The sequence below is a fragment of the Solanum verrucosum genome, unplaced genomic scaffold (assembly GCF_900185275.1).
Source record: "Solanum verrucosum unplaced genomic scaffold, falcon-dt-bn FXZP01000112.1, whole genome shotgun sequence".
Lineage (NCBI taxonomy): Eukaryota > Viridiplantae > Streptophyta > Magnoliopsida > Solanales > Solanaceae > Solanum > Solanum verrucosum.
The window spans coordinates 526,717-553,527 of NW_026020441.1; the positions used below are offsets into that span (position 1 = coordinate 526,717).

Here is a 26,811-nt window from a genome sequence, read left to right on the forward strand (position 1 = left end):
ATACATCCTACATGGTATTATAGAATGTATTACTAATACCTTTCATTTGGAGGTATTAGTAATACATATGATAAGTCTATGTAAAGATAAAAATATTCCTCAAATGATTTTAATTATTTTATTTATTTTCTTGTTTTTATGTTTTATATTTGTACTAATAAATTTTATTTTTTTTTTAAATTAGCTTACAAATTATTTAGAGAGTGTTGTATTTTACTAAATAAATTCAATACAATATATAAAATGTGAGTTGTTTAACACTAATTAAAGGCAAATATACCACTACATGACGTTTGTAATCTATATATATATATATATATAGATTACAACTTGAAATTTTTATGTGTAAATGTAGATGATTTATTCCATTTTGTTTACCGTCTTTTTGGTTTTAAAAGTAGATGATTAATTTATCTTTTTAAAATTGACATTTTGGGAGTGATCAATTTATTAAGATGAAAATTATTTATCCTCAAAAAATTCAAAAGAAAAAAATAGCAAACATGACAACAAAATTGTTCTTCTCCTAGCTAACTAGAAGACCATAAAAAAATATTATTATCTGACAATTATCTACATTGACCCAGTTACAGGATAATTCAAGGGTATAATTGGAAAAAAAAACTCTTTATAGAATATTAATCCAAACACAAGATGAGATAAGAACAATGAACCAAACACTTGAAAAAAATAAAGGCCGAACCCATCAACGGCCCCTTAAAGTTGGCATCAAGTTTCACTTAGACACTTTAACTGGGCTTTGTTTATTTTGAACACCTGTAGTAGCCCTTTGCTGTGTCATTTCGATACTTTTTTTATAGGAAAAACTACCTAATTAACTAGACATACATCAGTACCATATATACTCATTTTACCTCTACTTTCAAACAATTACATATATTACCACTTTTAATATTTTATACCATATATTTTTTAAGATACAATAAAAGATATCCACATCCCTTAAAATTAGGATTGATTAATTATCTTTATATTTAAAATCCACAATTAGTGTTTTAATAACAACCAATCTCCAACCCTATAAATATCTCCCCCCACCCCTACTAATTAACGATTAGTCAACATTTTTACTCCTAAAATTGTTTCTGCGGACACCAATCAGAAGTTATGTACAAGTTGTTCATCAATTTCTTGCTTCTTACCTTCCTTAAATTAAATGTATCAATGCATGCATATTCATATAATTAATCTATAGCCTTTCGTTTTCAAATTGTTACTATCCGGAGATCACATCGACGTCGGAGGCGATTTGGAGGTCGAAAGGCTCAATTGGAGGAGTGCTTATGTTGATTTTTCGGTTGATCTAGCGGAGGTCCGTTAGATCTAATCGCAGCGAGCAATGAGCAACATTGATAAATTAAAAGTGAAGCAAACACCGCCGTGGTGAGATGTCCTGAGCAACCACTAACGTAATCGAAAAGTTTAAATAAATGGAGATTTACGCATATTTTTGATACATTATCGATGTATCTGACACATATTTTTTGTGATTATATGTATCTAGTTTTATCAGTGTATCTTATTAAGTATGCATGTATCTAATCTTTCTTGGTATTAATTTTGATTTTTTTTAAATTAATGATAGACAAATACTCTACAATCGTGATTTATTCCTAAATTCATGTGTTTCAGTTACATTTCATATTTAGATACACATAATTAAATGTATCTCCTTATCAATATGTATTCGAGATACATGTAGTTGGATATAACGTATGAAATTGATACTTGATACATCAAATTAATACTAGATACATGAATTTAATATTAGATCGTATAAATAGATACATGAATTAATACTAGATACCGTACACTAATGTATCTAAGTGTTTATTTTATTGGATACATCATATATTGATAATAAAAACATCAAATTAATGAATTTATTATTTTAAGAGTAATAAGTTGAAATTAATCAAATTTCATAACCAAGATATACATGTTTTTGTCTTTTATTAATAATATTAATGAATTTATTATTATAAAGAGTAATAAAATGAAATAATTAAACAAAGATACACTCCTTGATTTATATTAAGGAATTTAATTAATATTTCCAGAATTAATTAACTGTCCATGTGGATTAATTAAACATGTATCTCGATTTTTAAAATTATTGGATACATGTATCTGACGAGTAATGATACATGCATCTAAAGGAAGAAATATGTTACAAGAAGTAATTTTCGAAACTATCATGAATTCTAGTAATTAGGACCTAAACTAGTGAGATTTATGTAGTTTGCCCTTTTTTATATTCCCAGATCCAACTTAAGTGTGTGTTGACAAACACCCTTGCTAGAAAATAGACCATTCTTTAAGTGACAAGTGGATTTTTTTTTTATAAAAAGAAAAACATCACTTTTAATTTATTTTTTCTCCAGATCTGTAACCCCATGCCCCCAGTTCTTCATCTTCTTCTTCCTAAACTCCACCAAGAACATGAGAATCTCCCAATAATTTCGTTCTCTGTAAATTTGTTCTTCATCTTCTTATTTTGTGCCTTGAAATTATTATCTTTTTCTTCTCAGTAATTTCATTCTAATTTTTTTTTTTTTTTTAAAAAGTATCCTCTCCTCCATTATCTATATATAATCTCCCCTTATCCCAACCCATTTCCTCCATCTTTTTTTTTTCTTTTCTATTATGTACTTTTTTACTTTTTTTTATGAGAGTCATGTAGCAGAAGATACAAATATAAGAATTTCACTATTTTGAAATATTCATCTCTATTGTAGTTGGAGAGGATTCGGTAATTATAAATTAAATAATTCAATTATTATTTCTCCTCTAGCGGATATAATGCAAAAGAAGTGAAAAAAATAAAATTATTGTGTATTTTGTATTAGTATTGAATGATGGATAAAAAAAACAAATTTGATTTTCAAGAAAGAAGAAAAAACTAAGTGGTGTACAAACTCAACAAAAATTATATGTTTTCTCAAAATTTGTGTCATGATAAGGGGTGGTCTATGGTGGCAACTAGAAAGAGTGAGGAGGAAGAAGAAGCAGTGAAAAGAAAATCGATGAAGGGTGGTGGAAGATTGCAGAGAGAGTGTGAGGAAGAAGAAGAAAGAGAAAAAAAATCACCCAAAAAGCTTCTCAAACACGCTAAAAATTCATGTTGCATAATCACTATGCTGAGTCAGCAAAAAGTGTCCAAATGACACGATGTAGTGCTACATAAAATGTTTTAAATGAACAAAGTTCAATTAAAGTGTCTACATGAAACTTTGTGCCAACTTTAAGGGTCAGCGATGGGTTCAGCCAAAAATAAATTCTACACTACCAATACTCACTTGATAAAAATACTGCATTAGTAATTTCTGTGTTATTAATCTTTAGAGACGTCAATATGGGTTAGGCCCGTTGGGCCGGCCTAGCCTAACCTGTAATTTGATAGGACTGACTATGATTTTTGGAGCCCATTTAAGAAAAGAGCTTTTTTGCCCCGCTTAAATAAGTCTGCCGATTTGTGGGGCTTGAGAAATATGAATAGGGCCGGTCCGTGGGCCAAATAAAAATTAATTAAAAAATAAAATAAAAATAAAGTATTAAAAATAATAAGAGTCTGAACTCAAAATCTTTTTAAAGTTTGAAATATTACAATTTAAATACAAACTATATTTATAAAATATATACTACATAAAATAAAAATTCCCTAAAATTTCTACGGAATCACTACATAGGTCGTGGCCTATGGAATATTGTGTTTTATTATGATCATTGGTAAACAATTATGTTAATATTTCTATTTAGCTATTTATGTTTTTACTTAAAATCAAACTTAATAAATATTATAAAAATAATTTTATTTGTGGATTTAATTAACAAGTAGTAACACTAACTCTATGCAATATTGTCTTGTCGATATTTATGATAATATTTTTAAATTATAATTTAATTTAAAAAATTATAAAAAATATACTTTTAAGAAAAAAAGGCTGACCCGACAAAGCCCGTAGCCCGCATACTTATGGGCTGGACCGGCTATTTTCTGACCCACACAAAAAATGAACTAACCCGGCCTGACTTGTAAAATTTCAAAGCCTATATGGATTAACCTGAATGAGATGGGTCAACCCATATTGACAACTCTATTAATCTTTATACCAAACAATCCCTTAATAAGCCTACGGAAGTATTATTCTCGCCTCTAGTTCTTCACTTCACTCTTGACGGCAGTACGGCACGGCATGGGGGCACCGGCGACTCTCCATCTCTTCACACTGTTATTCTCTCCATTCTGGTAATAGTCTTAACTCCAGATTTTTTTTTATTTGGGTTGCTTTTCTACAAATTCAACTTTATAAGGCTTTTATGTCTAATTCTTGATATGGGTTTCCTATAAATTAACAGAAACAGGCATAGCTTGACTATAATTTCGTACTAATCAATTCGCCTTGGTGAATTTTGAAATTGACAAAGTAGGATTTGTTTTGTACTAGACTTTGATTTATAATTTGTAATTATATGCTTTGTCTGTTTCTCTTTGAACTCTAATTTTCATTTGAGACCTGAGAAAGTAACATGTCAAATTACAACTGATGAAGCAAAGTGATGGATGAAACATTGTTTGTCATATTTAGAGAAAGAATCATTGAAATTGTGTCGACTTTTCAACAAGACACTTAACTTTGTGGGCATACTATTACCCCACAAAAGTATTGAATATCGTTGTAAAAGGGGCCATTTAGGGCCATTTCCTCACCTGGTAAGACGTGCGTGAGGCTCACGCTAATTTCTAGCCGACCCGATTTGTTTCAAAAAGTGATGCTCACGTGTGATACACACAAGCTATATCTATATTTCCATTAAACCTAAAAAATGTTCCTAAATTAATTTCTCTTCCCCGTCAAATTTGACATTGTCACACACATTTTATTTATTTATTAATATAAAATCCTTTCCTTCAATCTCTATTTATCCCGTTCTTTCCGCTAATCAGGTCTTCTTTTGGCTTTCAGTATATAATTATCTTTTTCTGTGAATTTTTTTCTCTTTTTGTTTCTCTTTCTTGGTGTTGTAATTGGGTTTTGCTTTGTTTTTTGTCTCTCTGTTTTTGGGTTGAATTTGTTTTAGTATTTTCTCACTTGGGTGTGAACAATTTTTGCTGGGTTTGAGTTTGTTCAGTCAAAATTAGGGTTTCGAAATAGAAGGAATTTGAGAATTGATTGCTGAATTGGGACTTTAAGGAAGTTGTTAATGGAGATGATTATAAAGAAGAGCTTGAATGCCGAGTTTGAAACAGTAATGTTTTGGGGAAGAACATGATTTAAAGCAAGTAAATAATTAATAAAGAAAACAACCGAAATGTGGCACTTTTTAATTGGTTTTTATCAGCAAAAACAAACCTTCACGCGCGTGTTGTGCGTGTTCACAAATCAGGTATGAAAATGGGTCAACATGGCCCTTTTACAACGATATTCAATACTTTTGTGGGGTAATAGGACACCCGTACAGTTAAGGTGTCTTTTTGAAAATTCGAGACAATTATAATTCCAGCCTAGTTTTTCACTGAATAACTATTTGTTTGTATGGTCAAATATCATATACATAATACATTGATATTTGAAAAGCTGATTTAGTTGTTCAAACATGTTGGTCACTTGGTCTTGAATGCGCTTTTTGTTCTTCTTGTTTCTATAGTACACTAATTTTCTGCAGAACATGTTGGTTGCTAATTACTTTATAGAAACTATGGAGTCTCAAGACGAACCGAATCTAATTTGTTCATCTTCTGGTACTGTCCTTATTGAGAATGAGAGCCAAAAGGCCCTCACTAGCAAATGAAGCTATAATTGCGGTGTTCGTATGAAATCAACTCGGAATCATACTCCTAGGTGACCCAATAGTCCAAGTAACTTGGAAAACAAAGGTGGTTAGGGGTGAGATGATGATTGCCATTGATATTACTTTGATCAAGATGTTTCAGGTAGAGAACTTGTTCATGCCATCATTTTGCATGAGAATCCACGGACCATTGTTGATCATATGTGGGAATTAGGAAGTTTATTGCTAGTCTCAAACCGTTATTCAAAATGGTGTAGAGGAACACAATCAAAAATGACATTTTGAAATAAAAAACTTTTAAGTTGCCGGAGAAACTCACAAGTAGAATTGCAGTAACAACTGATTTGTGGACTTCAAACTAAAACAAAATGGGTTCATGGCTATTACGACACATTTTATTGATGACTCATGGTAGCGTCAGGATCATATCTTGAGATTTGTTTATGTTCCCGCTCCACATGATAAGGATACTTTATGTAGTGTGTTGCTCAATTGTTTGTCAAAGTGGAATCTCGAAAGAAGTATATGAATAAATACAGTTGATAATTGTAGCACAAAACAATGCTATGATGAACACTTTGTTAGGTGAGAAACTTTCTTAATAGTTGGTGTGCATCGTGCATATTTATCTAAGGTAATAATAATTACTCTTTGTTCGAATGATCTAAACAAAAAAAAAGAAGAAAAACAATTACTATGTTCCATGTGGCTTTGGGGAGATCTGAGAGAACTTTTGAAGAAGCATGCAAGTATCTGTTTCACTTGTATCATTGAGGGGGGATTTGATTAAAGTGAGCTGCTTGTTTTTCCTTTTTTAAAGTATTTATTTATCATATACAATCTGATCTGTTGAAATGCTTCCACTCCAACCCCTAAAAATACTAAATCCATTATTTCCATGCAGAAGATCTTTAACTAGCAGCTTTGGTCTTACTTGGCCCTGGTTAAGAGTATTGTTCCTATCTACTACTTGTGTTCGATACCAAGAGAAATCTCTTCAGATGAAGTCCACAAGCAATGCTCTGTTGGACTTGGAGGGGGGAAGCAAAAGCTCTTTCTCATCCTTCGAATCAAAACTTTTGATCTGCAACGGAGGGAGTGATCTGCAGTCACAAATTTCCAAACTTAATCCGACTATCAAGAAGCCTGAGATCTCTTCAACTTCCCAGAGCCAAGTTCTAGACAAGGTCAAGAATTTCCTGGGAGTGTTATCAGAAGCAAACAAAAAACTGGAGGTTGATGAAAAGGAAAATCCTAAAAAGTATGATATAGAAGAACTCACCCGGGAGGATTCTGAATACATAGAAATGAATTTAATATTAGGTGTTGCAGAGCTTTATTCCTCTGAGGCTGTTGCTACTGCTGAGTCTGCAATAGCTCATCAGCAACCAGTGATTCCATTAGTTTCAAGCAGTAGCGCAACCACCAATGTTGATGACAGTAGCGACGAAGATGATGGTTGACCTCTCACAGCACTATTGGTCCTTGGAGTGTTGGATGAACAGTGTTTTTTAAAATTAAATAGTTATGGCATGTAGTTACTGCTTTGAGTGTTGGCGCTGATGTGATGCAAAACTAAGCAGTAACTAGGGCATAGATGCTGGGGTTTAAACAAATGGAGACAGTTGACAGAAATGGCAAAAAAATCTTATATATAATAGGAGAGGCGATAGCGCCTACGTGTCAGCACCACAATTAATCTCTAATTTTCACTTTTAAATAATCAACTAATTAAATAGAATTAATTTAATATTTTAATAAAAGAAAAAAGTTGCTTTTTTAAAAGAAAAGTTACAGTTTTTTTAGCCAATTAAAATTGTTAGTTTTTTTTTAAAGAAAAACGACAGGATTTTTAGCCAAACAAATGTAGATAATAATAAATAATAATAAATAATAATAATAATAATAATATCTATATATATATATCTATCTATATATAATAGGAGAAGAAAAAAGGACACATGTCAGCACCACAAAATTTAGGATTTTAAATAATAAATAATTAAATATTATATAACTAATTAAATATTCTAAATTTAAAATTTGAAATAAAAACACACATATCAAATAAAGATCAATTGGTTATAAAACTCCACTTCAAATCAGTTAAAAAATTCAAAATTCAATTTTTAAAAAAATTCTATCTAGGACAGATTTAATATTTTTTTTTAAAAAAACTAATTTATGCCTTCTTTTTTTAAAATGCATTTATACAAAACACTGATAAAATGTCATCTATTTTTATATAAAAATGCTGACAAATGTCATCACCAAGAAAAAAATATTTTATTTTTAATATCATATAAAGCGGTTTTTTAAAAAACTTTTAAATCTGGTTTTTTTTTTTTTTAAAAAAAAAAGTAGTATTGAAAAATAAAACTGAATTTGTTTAGCAGATTTCTAAAAAGTACATAAACGGTTTAAATTCTTAAAAAAAGTTTTAAAAATAAATTTTAAATTTCAAAAGAATTCAAACACACGGTTTGCAAATCTTTCTAATAAATGAGTTTAAAAAAACGGTTACAAAATTGAAACTATTTTTTATATATATACTAATACTGTAATGTTGGCAAACCATTCTTTCAACTTTCTTTGTATCAGTTTTTGTTCTTCTTTTATCTTTGTCTTATTTATATGTATATTCATTGTTCTTCATTTTTGTTAAAAAATTTCAATCTAAATGTTAAATTTTTGATATATTTTTTTAGTACGTTTGTGTGTCACTTCAAAATGTGACAGGTTAATATTTGGAAGATACTTGGAGTATAAAATCAACACTAGAGGTAAGTATTTATAATTTTTTATTTTAGAATTTAACAAGTTTGTTCACTGTATTAATTCATGATCTTTTTTAAATATAGATTTTTAATCTTAGCGCAAGATAAATTAGTCATGATCATAAATTTAATACAAAATTTTAGCATATGTTTTTGTTTGATTATATAAACAATCATGAAATGATCTCAATATTTTGTTGAAGTTATCTAAGATTCTATACTATTTTAGTAGTATATTTCGAGTTTGTTGGTTTGATGCTTAAGTTTTAATTAGTCGAATAATTTAGTGTGTTGATTTTATTTTTGATACTTTCTAATAAGGAAGTAAGAAAATATTTAAAAACTATAAAAAAAATAAAATTAAAAGAGTTACATATTTTTTAAGTAGTATTGTTGTGAAGAGTATGATGTTTAAACATATGTTATATATGTTTGCCTATAAAGTTCGATAAAACTATTATATGTCTTATAGATGGGATATCTTTGATAATTCTATCTGTTTTTATTAGAGCATGTTTGGATAGATTTATAACTTATGGTTTATAAGACAAAAGTCACAAAATATAGTTCGTAAAATCTTATTGCAATAGAAAAATAATTTCCTTATTAAAATTAATTATTTGTAATTTGTAATCATATTAAATTCTTAACTTAAATTTTAAAAATTAATTTTTATTAAAGATTACTTAAATTTATCATGATATAACCATTTAAAAAAATATATAAAATTTATATCTTCTATCTTCTATATATAATAGGACAAGTAAAAAGTGCCACATGTCAGCACCACAAAAATTCTCCATTTTTTAGTTTTAAAAATAAAAATAAAAATTTTAAAATAATTTAAATCTTCATTGGTTAGTAATTTTAAATTTAAATTTTAGAATTTTGAAAAATCAATATATTTTGAACGGATTATTTTTAAAATTAAAAAGTTAACATAGATAAAATAACTCTTCTTTATTCTTTTTATTCTTTTAGAAATAATTGATTAGATGGCTAATGTTTAAATTTTATTGGACTCTTATATTTATTCTAATTAGAATTAGAGTATTTATTTTTATCCCATATATTTGTGAGTATAAATGGGTAATGGGGTACCTGTTGTGTAGTTTATTTTTTAAATTTTTTAAAAAAAAACTGTCAAAAAATTTAAAAACCAAAACTGTCAATTCAAATGTCTTAAAACTGCCACCCACGTTTAAAGCTATATAATATAGCTTTTGATCTTTTTTAGCCGATCTCTCAATAATTGATTTTACTCTCTTTGATTCTCTATTTCCGTATCATTGTCCATTATTGATTCTCTATAAAAATTTAAAAGTCTTCAATTTACAGAAAAAAAAAAAGTTAAGAAGAAGAAGAATGATTATTTTAATACCAATTTTTTTTTATTGAAGATCATATATTTGTTCTCTGTTTTATATTTGTGTTATTACAAAATAAATTTAAAATGTATTTTCAATTGATTCATCCTTCTTTTTTTTTATGTATATGTATTTAGTTGTATCCACATAATAAAAATATAATTTTGATTTCTTTAGGAATGAACTACTTCTAGGACTTCATCACAGATTGAAGAATTCTCCACCATACAGGTAAAACACAAAATTTGGGAGTCTTTATTTTCTTTTTTTTGCTATATCTTCTAAACTATAAATAAAATATAAATTGTGAGGATTTCTATTAGAATTATTACGGAAATTTTTTTTCATTTGAAATCAACTCATGTCGTTAGTAATTTAAGTGCATTGAATAGGTATGAAATTCTATTAACCTTAAACTTTTTTAATTTGTATTTAATTAAATCATCTGAAGAAGAAAATACTTATATTCAATCATTCATTCTTGCTTATGATGATGTTGGAATCATAAAACAAGAAGAAATATGTAAATTTTTAATTTTGTCATTTATTCAGAAAATTCTAATGGGCTACTAATTATCATTATATTGACCATAGTTGTATGAAAAGTGTTTGATATATAATTTTCATAACAATTCTTATCATTATCAACATTTGAATTTTTATCTTTACAAAAGTTATATAGAAAAAAGAATTTGAAATAAAAAAATCACTCTGTCAAACGATTCCACTTATTAAGGCAAATTCAAAGGTTACATGTTTGATATATAATTTTCATAACAATTCTTATCATTATCAACATTTGAATTTTTATCTTTACAAAAGTTATATAGAAAAAAGAATTTGAAATAAAAAAATCACTTTGTGAAACGATTCCACTTATTAAGGCAAATTCAAAGGTTACATGTGTAATCACATACTAAACACTATTGTGAAAAACAGTTAGAGAAAATATCATGGGGTTATATTTTTTGTTTGATTAAAAAAAAGGGCATAAATAGAGCAAATAATTAAATGCTAAATATTATTGTTAATACACTTAGACAATGGAAGAATTCTAACCAATAAAATAGAGAATAACATTAATTTTAAAATTTCACGCTTATGAAAAATATGTACTAATCAATATCTTTTAGTTATATATAATATGAGATGTAAAAATTGTCACATGTCATTATCATAAAAAGTAGTATTTTTCTCATTAGAAATAAAAGTTAATTCAAATTCCATCTATGTGTAAGTAAAAGGAAGAAAATCTAGCATTAAAAGAAAAATTCAATTTAATCTTAAAATATTTAAATATCTTTAAGTCTAATTGTTTGTCTTTAACTTAAAAAAAAAATCAAATTCAAATTTTAATAGTTTCTATTATTTTTGAAATTTTATTTTTTTAAAATCAAATTTTGGCAACTGTTTTAAATAATGAAATCTAAAAGTATTTTCAATTATAAAAGAAACAGAAGGAAATGTGAGTTATTAGTAGTATTTTTTTAATAGAAGATAAGATAAATTTTAAAATTTATGCATACATGACCAATAAAAAGTTATTAACCCAACCCACTTCTAAGTAACTTCCCCTTTCCCTCATTCACATTACTCAGAATATTGATATTTTTTTAAAAGTAAATAAATTGAATAATCATTTATTTATGAGTCACAACAACTTTAAGTAAACAAGGGGTTCAAACTTTAAAAAAAAAAACAATAAAAATTATTAAATTTTGACAACATATGCTTCATTCTCTATCTAATTTGGATGATATTATATTTCATATAGTGAATGAAATTACATTTGTTGGATTTAAACAATGAGAAGATTTTTACTAAGGAAATAAAAGCATAATAAAAAATAAATAGAATTTTGAAAGTCAAAAACTATATATTTATATACGTAATATTAAAATATGAGTAATAGAAGGATATAAGTGATTATATATATATATATATATATATATATTATTTTAAAAATAAATAAATATGTATGGCATAATGTTAACACAATAACGATAGCCATGAACAACAAAATGAAAAATATATAAATAAAATAATTTCAATGTAAAAGAATAAATATTTAAATTTGATATGAAAAAGTATTCTGAAATATTAAAAAAATAATACTATACGAATAAGATCATGTAATTGGAACTTACTAAATAACGACAAAAATAAAAATAATTAATTGAAAAAATATTCAAGAAACATATTTAAAATAAAAAATTAAATTCAAATTTTCATGTTGATATCTCCGTTTTAAAGATAAAAAATTCTCACTTTGATATGTAAGATAATTAATTTAAATTCAAAATTTAATAATAACATTATTATTTATTTGAACTATAAATGAAAAAGTTGATAAAAATATCATTGTAGAAAAAGAATTAAATAAAGAGGAGAATGATAATGTATAACGAAACCATGCAATAGATAGTATCTAGAATTGAAAATCTAATATAATGAAATAAATTTAGCAACATAATAAAAAATTTAAAAGTACTAAAATTTCATATAGGAATTTTTATAAACTTAATTTAATTAAATATAAAATTATATGTTAAAAATCAAATGGAAGGAAATTTTTGTATATTATCACATGCATATAATATAAAAAGATAATCCTTACAATTATCGATAGCTTTTTCAAAAGCTTTAAACATTGGAAAAAAAAAACATTTCTTCTTATCTTTTGGATACAAAATTCAATTTAACAATATTAATTAATATAATCTTATTTCGATTACTAAAATCCTATATGACAAAACTATTTAAAATATACAATAGAAAATTATTTACAAAAAAAGTGATAGAGATAAAATAAAAATATTTGCACTGTGAATTCGTTGCAAAACTTAAGTAACAAAATGACATAATACAAAAAAAAATGTTATTAATAATTTAGACAATAAAGAATTGCAAGAAATATAATTTTATTTGTACCAACAAACACTTAATTTGCATAAATTAAATTTATTTTTATCGTTATCTTTATATGTGTAAAACTATTTAATGATTCAATTTTTAAGTAAAATGGCCGCGCATCGCGCGGGTATGTATACTAGTAGATAATAAAGCTCCAAGCAAAAGTGACGTAAAACACCTGATGTTTAGTCTGGTGATATTATTTTTCCTTTGTGGCAGTACCAAAGTCAAGATCCTTTGTCATTCTTTCCATCCCAAGATAACCTTATACCATAATATTAAAATAGCAGTAGTAATAATGAAAATGGATAATTTTGTAAAATGTGTTGCTGACTGAGTCATTCTCAGTTTGATCAACCAATGGGCAACATGTCCAAATATTTTTAGCTTTCAATCAAGTCCAAGAAGTTTCCTTTAGCTTATGGTGATCAATAAAATATAAGAAAATCATCAAATGTTTGAAAGAGTCTCCTTCATCACTGACAACTTTAAGAACATGTAACACATTAATATGGAGTTTTAGCATTTGATATGGTCAACTCAGAAACCAGATGAAGGGAACAAACAGAAGCCAAAGGCAGAGTTTCCAACAACACTTAATCATTGATTACTCTGCTGGACCTAGAAAGCATCATCACAAGTTTGGCTTTTCCTTCAAAAGTGTCACGAAAAAGATAAGTGATGTTTTCTCTACACTTGTCTCTTGGCAGAAGAAAGCCAATTCTGAGACCAACAGAAGTCCAAGTCCAGAGAGGGAGGTCTCCTGTAAGTTACTAATCCAATCTCATAAATAATTTTATTATCGTCATAAAGATTCACTGTTTATCAACATGTCTGAGGGCTGATTTATGGTGACATTTAAGTCAGAAAATGGATCCTGTTCTGATATAATTAGAGGGGTCTATTTTAGTTTTAGGGTGTGTTTGGTATGAAGGAAAATGTTTTCCTGGAAAACAAGTTGATTTTTAACTTATTTTTTCATGTTTGGTTGGTGAGTAGAAAATATTTTCCGGAAAAGATTTTTAGTGTTTGATTTATGTTTTTGTTTTGAGAAATATCTTTTATTTTTACTAGGATAGAAAATAAATTTTGAAATTGAAAATATTTTTTAAAAACAAACTTAAATTTTTTTGGGGGTGGGGTGGGGGGTGGTAGGGGGTGGGTTGAGGGTAGAGGTGAAAAATTGAATTTTTGAAGTTGAAAATATTTTTTTAAAAACAAACTTAAATTTTTTTTTTGGGGGATGGGGGCTGGTAGGGGGTGGGTGGGGGGGGGGTCGAGGGTTGGGGTGAAAAAATAAAATTTTGAAGTTGAAAATATTTTTTAAAAACAAACTTAAAATTTTTTTTTGGGGGTGGTGGGGGGGTGAGGGTGCTGGTAGGGGTGGGGTGGGGTGAAAAAAATGAAATTTTGAAATTGAAAATATTTTTGAAAAACAAACTTAAAATTATTTTTGGGGTGGTGGTGGTGGGGGGGGGTCGAGGGTAGGGGTGAAAAAAATGAAATTTTGAAATTGAAAATATTTTTAAAAACAAACTTAGTTTTTTTTTTGGGGGGGGGGGTGGGGGGCTGGTCGGGGGTTGGGTAGGAGGTGGGTGGGGGGTCAAGGGTAGGGTGAAAAAATGAAATTTTAAAGTTGAAAATATTTTTTAAAAATAAACTTAAATTGATTTTTTTAACAATTTTTTTTTTAATTGGAAGTTGGAAGAGAGTTTTGGAAAATGTTTTCCTTAAGTTTTGAAGGGAAGTCATTTTCTTTAAATTTGAGGAAAATGAGTTGATTTGGAAAACATTTTCCAAAACATTTAACCCAACCAAACATGAGAAAATTGGAAAACCTTCATACCAAACACACCCTTAGTGTTTATGCTTTTATGGTGCAAATCAATAATGATATGAATCCAAGTTATTTCCATCAAGCTTTTTGTAGCTGAGGATATCAGGGAGTTCTTGCTGTAACTAATTTACTTGGCATCTTTCTCCTTTTATCTGTAGCATCAAAAGGTAGTAACTCTTCCGGAAGCAAGAGGGGAATTTTGTTGAAACCCCAATACTCTAATTCCCATAGAACTTCAATGGCTACCAGGGAGCAGCTAGGTACATTTGAGTTCTCGTTTGATGAAATTTGCCAGGCGACTGGAAATTTTTCTGCTGTACACAAGATTGGTGAAGGTGGGTTTGGGACAGTGTACAAGGGAAAGCTTAAGAATGGATTTCCTGTTGCTATTAAGCGCGCTAAGAAGGTACTGCTTTGTATTGAATTTTGTTATACACATTAGTCTTTGACCTGCTCTGAACAAGAGCATAGGTTGTATTCTTCAGCCACAGTTTTATCAATGCTCTCTAAAGTTCTGAGACTAACAGGTATGCTAGATTGTGCTCAAAATCTTTATACGAAATCTTTTGTAGGATTTGCGAGTGTTGGCAGAATTCAAGAATGAAGTCCAGGCATTGTCAAAGATTGAACATCTAAATCTTGTTAGATTTTATGGATTTCTGGAGCTCAGAGATGAGAGGATTATTATCACTGAATATGTCAGCAATGGAACACTTCGAGAACACTTGGATGGTAGGTCAAGAAAGTCACTAGTCATATTATTATGCCATGTTCAACTAACAGGATTGTTTGGTTTACTTGATTATTAGCATACTCTCAGTGGTATTTTACTGAGAACTGGATGAAGCATTGTCTATATTAGTTATTTGCTCCAATCTTGTTTAAATTCTAAAGATACCATGACGTGTTATGGCTTTAAACCGTTAAAACTAGGTTATTATCCTAATTTGATCTGATAACTTGGAATTTTTTTGAGTCAATATTCAGTGGAAGTTAATGTCATCTGCTATATATAATCCAGGTAAGAATGGAACCGAGCTTGAAGTTGCCGAGCGTTTGAGCATTGCTATTGATGTAGCTCATGCTATTACCTATCTGCACTCGTACACAGGTAGCACGTCATGTTTGCTGACTACAAGGAGTATTTTATTAGATGTCAATCCATTATCACTTTATTTTTCTTTTAAAGAATGAGGAGAGTTGTTCTTAAAATGCTTACCAAGTGTTTATGTTGATAACAGATCCTCCAATTATCCATAGAGATATAAAAGCATCTAACATACTCATCACAGAAAATCTCCATGCTAAAGTAGCAGACTTTGGATTTGCACGATTAGCTGCTGAAGATCCCTGTGCTACACACATTTCTACACAAATAAAAGGGACTGCCGGCTATTTAGATCCTGAGTACTTAAGGACATACCAGCTTACTGAAAAGAGTGATGTCTACTCCTTTGGTGTTCTGCTTGTAGAGATGATGACAGGAAGACATCCCATTGAAACAAATCGAACCATTGATGAGAGAGTGACGATAAAATGGGTGAGTAAGTCTATGAACTAACTAAAGTTGTATTCAATAAATAGCCCAATGTTGCATGCAATTGACAAGGACGCGTGCACTGGACAATTGAAGGTAATTTTTTGCAAATTTTCATCACGTGAAACTACCAGCTGAGGGAAAACAACATTCTACCATATTTCTGTCTAAATTGTGCCTTACTCATTTTTCTCTGAAGAAACAACCATTACTATAGAACTTTTTCTTCTTTTTCTTGGATTTAATAAAGTTGGACATAATAGTCTGTACTTCCATACTATCCATTTCTACAATGAAGTTAGTAGCTAATGCAAATAATCTTCAAATGCAGGCGATGAGAATACTAAAACATGGGGATTCTATAATAGCAATGGATCCAAGATTGCGAAGAAGCCCAGCATCAATTGAGGCTGTTGAAAAAGTACTCAAACTAGCTAGACAATGCCTTGCACCTTCCAGATTGGCGAGACCAGCTATGAAAAAATGTGCAGAGGTACTATGGGGAATTCGAACACAGTTTGTAGAGAAAAGTATCCCAAAAACTTCAACCTCTAGCCACTCTACAAACTTTCTGCACAGAAATGCAAAAAGGGATTGGGAGGATTTATACACAGTTAACTATAGCAAGAACTACAAATTTGTGTCCACTTGACAGACTTTTACGCAAAGTGCATATATAACAATGCATAAGGTATGACTTATTGTCAAATTAGGCTACTGATTCCCTGTAGACATACTAGGTGACCTGTATTCTTTTTCATCTGAGTTTAACATGTGTGCACCCGAAATATGTGCAGTCACCTCCACTATATAGGAGGCAGCAGTCGAAGGGTGGATCAAGATAATCTCATAACTTGGCTCATCAGATTGTGTTTGATCATGCTGCACTCAAACAATTCTCCCAAGACCCACCCGTACTTTGAGCTGAAAGTTCCTCCACCACTTTGCTGTGCATACTCAGAAATTATCACGTGAGTGCAAATATCCCAAGTCCTTGCTATGTCTTTTAAGGACTTTGGTTGTGAAAGACTTCTGAGAGAGACACTAAACCTTGATTTGTCCTTCATGGATTGATCTTCAGTCTTTACTGCAGCAGAAAATAGTTAAAAAATCTAGTTTTAAAATGATTCACTTAGGGGTCGTTTGGTTGTTGGTTAGGAGTTTCGGGATATTAATGTATTAAATCCTACTTGTACCATGTTTGATAGCCTCTTTTTTTTTTGCTATGTATAAAATTCAACTCACCAAATATGGTGTTTGATTTAGAATCCCGCATAACTAATCTGTGTCTAATGTTATGTAGAATAAAATGATGGAATAACTAAACCTGCATAAGTCTAACCATCAACCAAACAACCCCGTTGCAAATATTAGATTGTCAGAACTTAGTTGGTCTGCAATCAATAGAGACATGATTAACAGAATGTACAATCATAGCTCTACAGTAATAGGGGGAGAAGACATGAAACCAGGGATATCAGATCAATAGAACAAACGAAGGGAATATGTATGTATACAAGGAACCCGATCTACCTGACACAAGAGAGTTTACAAATATTACCAGTAGAGTTCTCTCTGAAGAACTCCTAGCCATGGACAACATGGTTAAGGATGACAGATACTTTCATGGAGCGCAGAGATATAAATGTATCATCCTTCTCAGATGATGAAGTAGTTAGAGGTGAAGAGAAGAATGACGATAACCTGGAAACCATCAAATCCAAACCTCAAGTCCAGAACAATATCAATCTTTCACCTAGGTACTCCCAGAACACCGGAAGAGTGCATGGCTCCATAGAACATGAAACAATTACAGATAAGGACAGTCAAATAGGTACCATCTCTTTAAGTTTCCAATGATCAGCTCTCTATCTTTGAATATCAGAGGAATAGGTTCCAAAGCATCTTTTGAAAGACCCCAAACTATGGTTCAACAATTCCAACTCCCTATTGTTTTCCTCCAAGAACCTATGGTAGAATGCAGGAAAATGGATAGATACAAAAGGAAACTTGGGATACGTCATGGTTATTACAATTGTTCTAACAAGATTTGGATCCTATGGTCCAACCTTGTCACTGTTACCATCATTTCAGATAATATTAAGATTCACACCCAGAATAACCCCCCTTTTCTTTTCACCGTGGTCTATGCAAAGTGTACTGAAGCACTCAGGATGGAGCTTTGGGATGACATTAGGAGTCTTGCCAATAATTGCTTGGACCCTTGGGGAGTTATTGGTGACTTCAATGTCATAATGGGTAGTGAGGAAAAATTGGGAGGCAGAGACCAGAGATTTGAAGAGAGCCTAGAATATTTGGACTGCTTGAATGATTGTGATTTGTGGTCTCCAAGACAGGTTTCTCGGGCTGAACTTTCACTTGGTGTGATAACAGAGATCTACCCCCTACAATTTGGAAAAGACTCGATAGATTGGTCTACAACTCAAAGTAGTTTCACAACTATAATACTACTGTTGTTTCTCACTTGTCAAGAGCTTGCTCTGACCATGCCCCTCTACTTATTACTATGAAGAATGATAGCCTCATAACATCAAATATTTCATATTCCTTAATTTCTGGGCTGATCATCCGAACTTCCTACAAATAGTCAAGGAAGCTTGGGAAATAGAGGTGTTTGGGAATCCACTGTACATCCTCCATTAGAAACTCAAAAACTCCAGCAAATGCCTTAGTAAATGGTCCAGACATGCGTATGGGGACATTTTTGAAGAACCAAAAAGATTGATAACACATATGAGATTACTTGGGGACAACTGTATAACCAATCACACATTTGAGAATAGATATGAGCTTTCCAAATGCAGGGAAGAATATACAAGATATTTGAAAATTCAACTCTATCGTCAGATAAAAATCTAAAGCTAGATGGCTAGAAGAGGGTGATGTCAATACTGCTTTTTTTACAGCATCATAGAAAACAGAAGAAAGAGGCTCACTCTTAGCAAAATTATGAATGTGCCGGAACAATGGATTGAAGGAAATGAGCCTATAGCTAATGCCTATTGTGTCTTATTTTCAGAATATGTTTAATCAAGAGAGGCAGTTAAACAACTTTGAGACTCTCCAATGCCTTGATAATTGTAATAATGATGACGATAACTCTATGCTTAATGCTATGCCTACTCTACAGGAAGTCAAGGAGAGTATCTTCTCTATATATTAATATTGACAGTGCCCCGAGTCCAGATGGATTTAGTGGTTATTTTTATCAGCAAACATGGAAATCATTTCCACAGATCTCTACAAAGCTACCACGGTTGGTGCTAAGCTCCCCAAATTCTTTACTCATACTTGTATTATTATGATCCCTAAGATTGACCATCCCCAGAAATGCTCAGAACTTAGGCCTATTAGCTTGGCAATTTGACTAGAAAAGTGATTGCTAAACTTATTAATACAAGGTTAGCCAGATTTCTCCCTAGAATCATATCCAAAAATCAAAGTGGCTTCATCAAAGGGATAGTTATCACTGAGAATATCCTGCTAGACTAAGAGATCATTGATGACATTAAGAATCCTAACAAAGGAGGTAATATGGTAATCAAACTCGACATGGCTAAAGCCTACGTTAGAGTCTCTTGGTATTTCCTGTGCCTAGTGCTAAGGAAAATGGGCTTCTCTGACCAATGGGTTAACATCATTTATAAATGTGAAAATTTCTAATATGACATATATTATACTAATATTTTCGAGTTATAGCAATAGATTTAGACTTTCAAGTTATAACATTAAAAATTTCAGGTTGTAACATATTATTAAAAAAAGAAGTTATTTTTAATAATTAAAAACATTTGATTTGAAAAGAATAAAAAGATAAAAGGAAATTAAAATAAAATGTTTCTGAAGGAAAAAATGAAAAAAACGGAAATAGGGATGACAATTAAATTTGAATTAATTTAAGATAATTATTAATTAGCATGAATTAAGGAATTTCAAACTAATTAAGAATATTCAGTTTCCTTAATTCATTCCAATTTGTTAAAATTAATTTAAAAATCAGATTTTATCCATTTTTCTTTCACGTTTCTCTCTCTTCGTTTTTCTTCCAGAAATTGTCACTGGCGACAAATTGTTTTTTTGTTTTGTTGAAAACATGTGTTTTTTTTGTGATGGACAACTACGTATCAATATTAATTAAACATGGCGGAAGATGGGTTGCTTCAGGTGAGTATTTTTAATTGTTTACTATTTTTATTTGGATTTCAATGAAATAGAAAAAAAAATGAAACTGTAAATCGCCACTATATTGAATGTGATATTTTTTTTGTATAAACAATAGGTTTTGTTCATAATACTTATTAGTTGTTGTGAAATTGTAATATTAGTGATTTTCTTGGTAAGTTTCTGTTTTTGGTAGTGGTTTAGTGTCACCATATTATTGATAACTGATTTTTTTCTTGGTAAGTTTCTATTATATTATTGATTACTGGTTTTTTTCGTGAAAAAATAAATTAAAATGTATAGTTTTGAATGAATTTGTTAGTGTAAGTGTAATTAATTTGGTACGAAAGTGTATTCACTAATGTGAAAAAAAGGTTATGTAGAATTTTGAAGAATTATATGACAGTTGTTTTAAGTTGATATGAAAGTGTGTTAACTAGTTAGTAAAAAAAGTTATTCTGAATTTTGAATAAGTGTATTAAAAATGTTTTAAGTTGGTATGAAATGTGAAATGTTATTGTTTATATAAGTTTTGTCAATTATGTATAAATTTGTGCGAAAGGAATGAACTATTTGGTATGAGAAATGTATAAATTTGGTATAAATGATGATTGGATGTATGAAATTTGTATTAAGTAGGTATGAAATCTGATTTATTTTTTAAAATGAAATATGTTTGTAGTTTACCGTCTGAATGATTCTTGTATGAAAAAATAATGACAAGTGTATATAATTTTATTTTTTTTGTATTATGTAAGACTAATTGTTAGTTTTTTTTAATGAAACATGGAAATATGTTGATTTTTAGATGGAGGGGATTATATATGAGTATTCTAGTCTTTATAATGGTCTAGTAAGTGCGATAACATCGCAACTAATGATAGATGCTAATATTCACAATATAGAGATAAAATATATAGTTAGTGATAGATGTCCCCCTGTTAGTATCCACAATGACGTTGGTGTGCGGGTTTTTTTAGATCAAAAGAAAGCTAATGTAGATTTCTTTACGAAATATCCATTGTGCATAACTTTGAAGAATATAACAATAGATAATCAGGATTCTGTAGTTGTTGTGGATAGGAGACATTCTGATGTTAGTAGAACACTAACTAACTTTGATTTATACTCCAGCAACTCCATCCGCTTGATAGGAGTGAATTTAGATGGAGTTGTCGATGAAAATACTGATGAAGGAAATGGAGTAATCAGTGACCTTTCTAATTTATTTATAGCTGAAAATCATATTTACAATGATAAAGAAACACTTATGGAGGTGATGCGACATTATGGAGTCGTGGAAAAATTCATATTTCTTGTGACTCGTTCTAGTTCATCTTAGTAAGGATTTAATTTATTGTTTGAATGTGTAGTTATTTTTTAGTGTATTTGGTATATTAGTTTTCGATGGATTTTTTTTGTTTTTTAAACAATTATTACCTGAAGTGTCCTGCTGATAATTGTTCCTGGATGATGAACTCATCATGTTTGAATCAATCAAAGCTGTTTAAAATCAGAAAGTACTGTGCGGAACACACTTGTTCCGTTAGAGATAGAGTGTATGCAAGGCGTCAGGGAATAACTGACATTGTAGCTGTTTTAATAATGGATAAATTTATTGATTCATCGACTGTATACACTCCAAAAGATATAGCGGAAGACGTTTTGAAAGTGCATGATGTTGCGCTAACATACATACAGGCCTGGAGAGCTAAAGAAAAGGCGATAAAATTGGTGCGTGGAGATCCAGCCGAGTCATATGCCAAACTTCCAGGTTTTTTTAGAACTAAATTTTGTATTTTATATTATTGACTAAATTGGTGTGAATTATAACAATGCAACAATCTGGCATGCAGTTTGTTTACATATTGAATTCCCATTATCCATTTGGTTTCCTTTCTGTATCCAATTAATATCCATTCTGTATCTAATTTGAATATAATTGGTGTTCATATTTTATCTAGCTAGTATATTTGTTGTGTTGTAATGTTCAGCTATCTAATTATAAAATTAATTGTAAAAACTGAAAAACTTTCAAGTTATCTATACATATTGGAGCAGACATATCCTGATTCGATTTTAAAATTAGAAAGGACGGAATGTGATAAATTCGTATATGCATTTGTTGCATTAGAAGCATGTATTAGAGGTTGGGAGTATTGTAGGCCAATTGTAGTTGTTGATGGCGCAGCTTTAAGAGGCTCATATGGTGGTACAATGTTGACTGCAAACACTATGGATCCAGGAGGTATTTTTTGAATCTTTTACATTTATAATCAACAATAAATATGATATAAGGTGTGTTTCAAATTTGTATGATATATTTTTTTTTAATTAATGCATCAGGTCACATACTTCCACTTGCTTATGCCATAGTGGATTCTGAGAATGATGCATCATGGACCTGGTTCTTTGAACAGTTTAGGGAAGCATATGGAGAAAGGGAAAACATGTGTTTTATGTCAGATAGAAACGAGAGCATATGGAAAGGGACTGCCAGAGTATATCCTGGATTGGAACATTTTGCTTGCATATGGTACTTATGCTGTAATGTTTTGAAGAACTTTCATAGGAATATTGAAGATTTGAAGAAGCTATTTTTTACAATGGCAAAGTCTTATACAATACAACAATTTGAGGCAATTATGCAAAGAATAGACCAGATAGATCCAAGAATAAGAGATTATTTATATGATATCGGGTATAGCAAGTGGTCAAGGGCTTATTCAAAATGTAAGCGAACATGGACCATGACTTCAAACATAGCTGAATCTTTGAATAATGTTAACATGATAGCAAGGAGGTTGCCAGTGATTTCACTTCTTGAATATATGAGGGTAACAGTTCAAAAATGGATTCATAAGCACAACGAGGAGGCTGCAAAAACTAGATCAGAGCTTACAAAAAAATATGATCTTATGCTCCAGAAAAGTATTGCTTTGTCTAGCAGTATGAGGGTATGATTTTTCCTTTATTCATTATTATTTAAATGTATTCATGTATGCAATTAGTATGATTATTGAATTAATTTAGTATAAATTGCCAACTAGAATAAACAGTACATTACTTTGATATCCATTCTGTAACAATAATTCAAACCTTTTTTTGTGGCTTGTTTTTTTGTAACAGTATTTTAATGATCAATATTTTTGTGTGTTAGGTAATACCATCAACAGTTGATATGCATGCTGTTGTTGATGGACCAAAGCGGTACATAGTAAACTTAAACACTAAGATGTGTTCTTAGATACAGAAGACTGCATGAAACAGATTATTGCTCTCCTTTTTATAGCCTGAAGAATTTTCAAGATACATATGCCATCCCTGTTGAACCTCTCCCATACGAGAGTACAAGGGATATACCAAGTTATGTTTCAGAGTCTAAATTGATGCTGCCCGGTCCAAAGAGAACAGCAGGAAGACCGCAACTTGAACGCTGGAAAGGGTTTGCTGATGTAAAATTCAAAAGGTCTAAAGTTACTTGCAATAGATGTCGTCAAGTTGGCCACAACATGACGACATGTTCAAATTATCCTGTGCAAAAAAAATAATTATTTATTTGTTTAGACTATATAAAATTTTAATTTTATTTTGTCTTTTAGACTCATGTTTTGTTTTGATATGAAACATAATTGGTGTGAAATGCATTATAACTAAGTGTTTAATATACTGTTCATTTTTTATACGCAAGGCATTCATTAATCATACAAATTGCATACTGTTGGAAATAAAATTTATTTCAGTTTAATATATAAGATAGTGTTAATATTAGTGATAATTATACAAGGTAATTATGGAATGCATTTGGTATCCTGAATAATTAATGTAGTTTATCATGAATATTAATTTGATTTCCAACTTGTGTCCTACTATAAATAAAATTACAACAATCTTTATACCAATCTTATTCAGGTGTCATTCAAATACTAACTTCAGTTTATATTACACATATATATAACAACGAAAAATCAATTTCACGTAAACATTCATTAATTTCGTATAAACATTCAAACTATTTGTGTACCAATATTTTATCACAATTCATACAATATCCAACAATCAAAACATTAAAGTCAGATGCATACATGTATTAATTAGATTTCATACACGTTTCATCCAAAAATATGTTTAGAATATAAAGTAAGCATAATGTGATATTTTTAGAAAAAAATCGCTTGTTTGACGATTAATCCAATTTCATACACGTTTGACAATTAATAGACAAATCGCTATTTTCATACAAATTTAATAATTCATATCATATACATAGTTAATAGACAGTCACACCAATGCTAAAACACAATTCATACCATTATATCACAATAAATACAATACCTAACATTCAAACATTAAAATTGGATACTAATTATAAGACAAAGTTGGTTCATGATCTCTAAATTGGTATTAATTTTTAATCTAGTTAGTAATACACATTAATATCATTAAGTCTAAATGTTGAATCAAATTGGTATGCAATTTGTATAAAACTGGCATCTCGGAAAATGGTATATTCAATGTGTAATATATACCCCAAATAGTGAATTCAACTGGTATGAAGTTTGTATATAACTGGCATCCCGATAAATGGTAATTCTTTTGTAGATGATATCTGATTGGAATTAAACATATGATATTATATATCGTCAAATACTTTAACACAAAAAATTGTCCAAAAGTTAAAAAAAATAAAATGTTGTTCTAAAAAAGTAGAAGGTGCAAGAGACTATATCTAATTTCTTGTCCGTTGTCTTGGTGTAGGATAATTGGTGGTATCCGAAACATGTTCTTTTTCTATGCAAGGTCCACCAAATTTGCTAGCAACCGTACCAGTAACTTCACTCTCACTGATCGCGCCATCCTCATTCTTTGTTTTTCCATAATGCCAAAGGATTGTGGCATACCTTTGACGATGGTACTTTGCATCAATATCAATAGAACGCATATCAAAAACATCATTACTGATGTATTCAGCAAATAGACATGTGTACAAACCACAATCACTGAAAAAATGAAAAAAATAAGAAAGAAAAAATATTTTAAGAAATAAATTAATTTAACTTTTCTAATGAAATCAGTAAAGTATAGAAATACGTACTTTGAAATATCTTCTTGTTGAGGAGCATGCATCATATGCTTGATATCAAGTGGGTCGGATTGAGACTTGTGTACATATTTAGGGAGTTTATTGGCATACAAATCAAGCCTTTTACCATAAAATCCCGTGCTCGTCAAAAATAGTGGTATCATTGTTGCAAGTTTACCAACTGCTTCATTTACTTTCTTGGTGTGAACAGATCCTCCCTTCATCGAGTCGTATACATGTAGACATCTAAGCTTGATTCTGAATACAACCAAAAACCAATGAAATTTCTCACTAATATTGACAGGAATAATGACATCGTCAACACTGTCCCAAGGAATGTTGGCAAGCAGTTTGAAGCCTCTAATGCACTGTCCAACATCATGGTCGGGAGAAATGGATCTCATGTCGCAATTTGACTCTCTCCATTGTTTCTCAATGTTATCAGCCCACGTCATAAACCAACAGTCAACCGTACTGTATGATAGTGGTATGGGAGAGTACTTTGCCTTCTTTTGTAGATAATACATAATGGTATTAACATGTTGTTAACATTTAAAAATCCATTAAAAAATGTTTCAAATATATACAGAATGTATATAAATTTCATTCTACCATCATGTTTAGTGCATTGTTCATGAAAGTTTATTTTTATTCCAAAATTTAATTCAAAAATCATATCAAATGCATACATGAACACTATATACCAAGTTTATTCATAAATCATTCAATATGCATACAACATGGATATATATATTTTAAAATATATTTTAAACATAAACTACAAATATAATTACAAAAATCTGGAATACAATTTTTAAATTAACTATTTAAAAGGTTGATATATAAGACTTACCCCGTCTTCCCAAGGCCTGCCAGGTTTAACCATTATGTTGAAAAAAAATTCTTTTCTGCAACTTTGACAACACCAAAGTTCATTTGAGGTTCAAAACTATCTTTGAGCTTTGAATAAGCAGATTTCCTGTGAACAGTAAGAATATATTAAAAATAGTGTATACAAATTGATTGAATCATATTAAAAGAAAAAAATTGCTTTATTTTTTATTTACACATATACCTGCCACGCCTAGATGAGACATCTTTGAAAATCCATTTGTTAAACTCATCGATCAACTCAGTTGCAACCTCAAACCCATTGTGACTTTCAAACGGATGTTTAATACGAAATAAAATAGGAACTCTTCTTGAACTGCTTTCGCCTTCTGACTACCAAATATACAGAGATGTGTCATGCTTGCCGGGGTTCCTATTTCTTGGTTGCACATCTGGGGTTGTATTAGCAT

At 30.1% G+C, this 26,811-nt stretch overlaps 3 protein-coding genes across 4 annotated transcripts in view; 2 read left to right on the forward strand and 1 right to left on the reverse strand.

The window, feature by feature from the left end:
- The window catches only part of LOC125808456 (ras-related protein RABH1e), a 942,753-nt gene that overhangs the window by 433,913 nt on the left and 482,029 nt on the right, over nucleotides 1–26,811 (reverse strand). The gene's annotated exons all lie outside the window — the stretch shown is intronic.
- On the forward strand, nucleotides 6,816–7,277 carry LOC125808350 (uncharacterized). Its single transcript, XM_049488063.1, has one exon. The coding sequence runs from the start codon at nucleotides 6,816–6,818 to the stop codon at nucleotides 7,275–7,277; it is 462 nt and encodes a 153-aa protein (XP_049344020.1).
- Nucleotides 13,145–16,897, forward strand: LOC125808351 (calmodulin-binding receptor-like cytoplasmic kinase 2). The gene is made up of 6 exons (XM_049488065.1): nucleotides 13,145–13,636; nucleotides 14,867–15,114; nucleotides 15,281–15,440; nucleotides 15,730–15,819; nucleotides 15,950–16,248; nucleotides 16,577–16,897. Exons 1-6 carry the CDS (start codon nucleotides 13,423–13,425, stop codon nucleotides 16,895–16,897), a joined length of 1,332 nt encoding a protein of 443 aa, XP_049344022.1. The 5' UTR covers nucleotides 13,145–13,422.

Coding starts and splice junctions, on each gene's coding strand:
- LOC125808351 (XM_049488065.1), top strand. CDS start 13,423: ATGAAGGGAACAAACAGAAGCCAAAGGCAGAGTTTCCAACAACACTTA. Junction 15,115..15,280: donor CTATTAAGCGCGCTAAGAAG/GTACTGCTTTGT, acceptor AATCTTTTGTAG/GATTTGCGAGTGTTGGCAGA. Junction 15,441..15,729: donor ACTTCGAGAACACTTGGATG/GTAGGTCAAGAA, acceptor TATATAATCCAG/GTAAGAATGGAACCGAGCTT.
- LOC125808350 (XM_049488063.1), top strand. CDS start 6,816: ATGAAGTCCACAAGCAATGCTCTGTTGGACTTGGAGGGGGGAAGCAAA.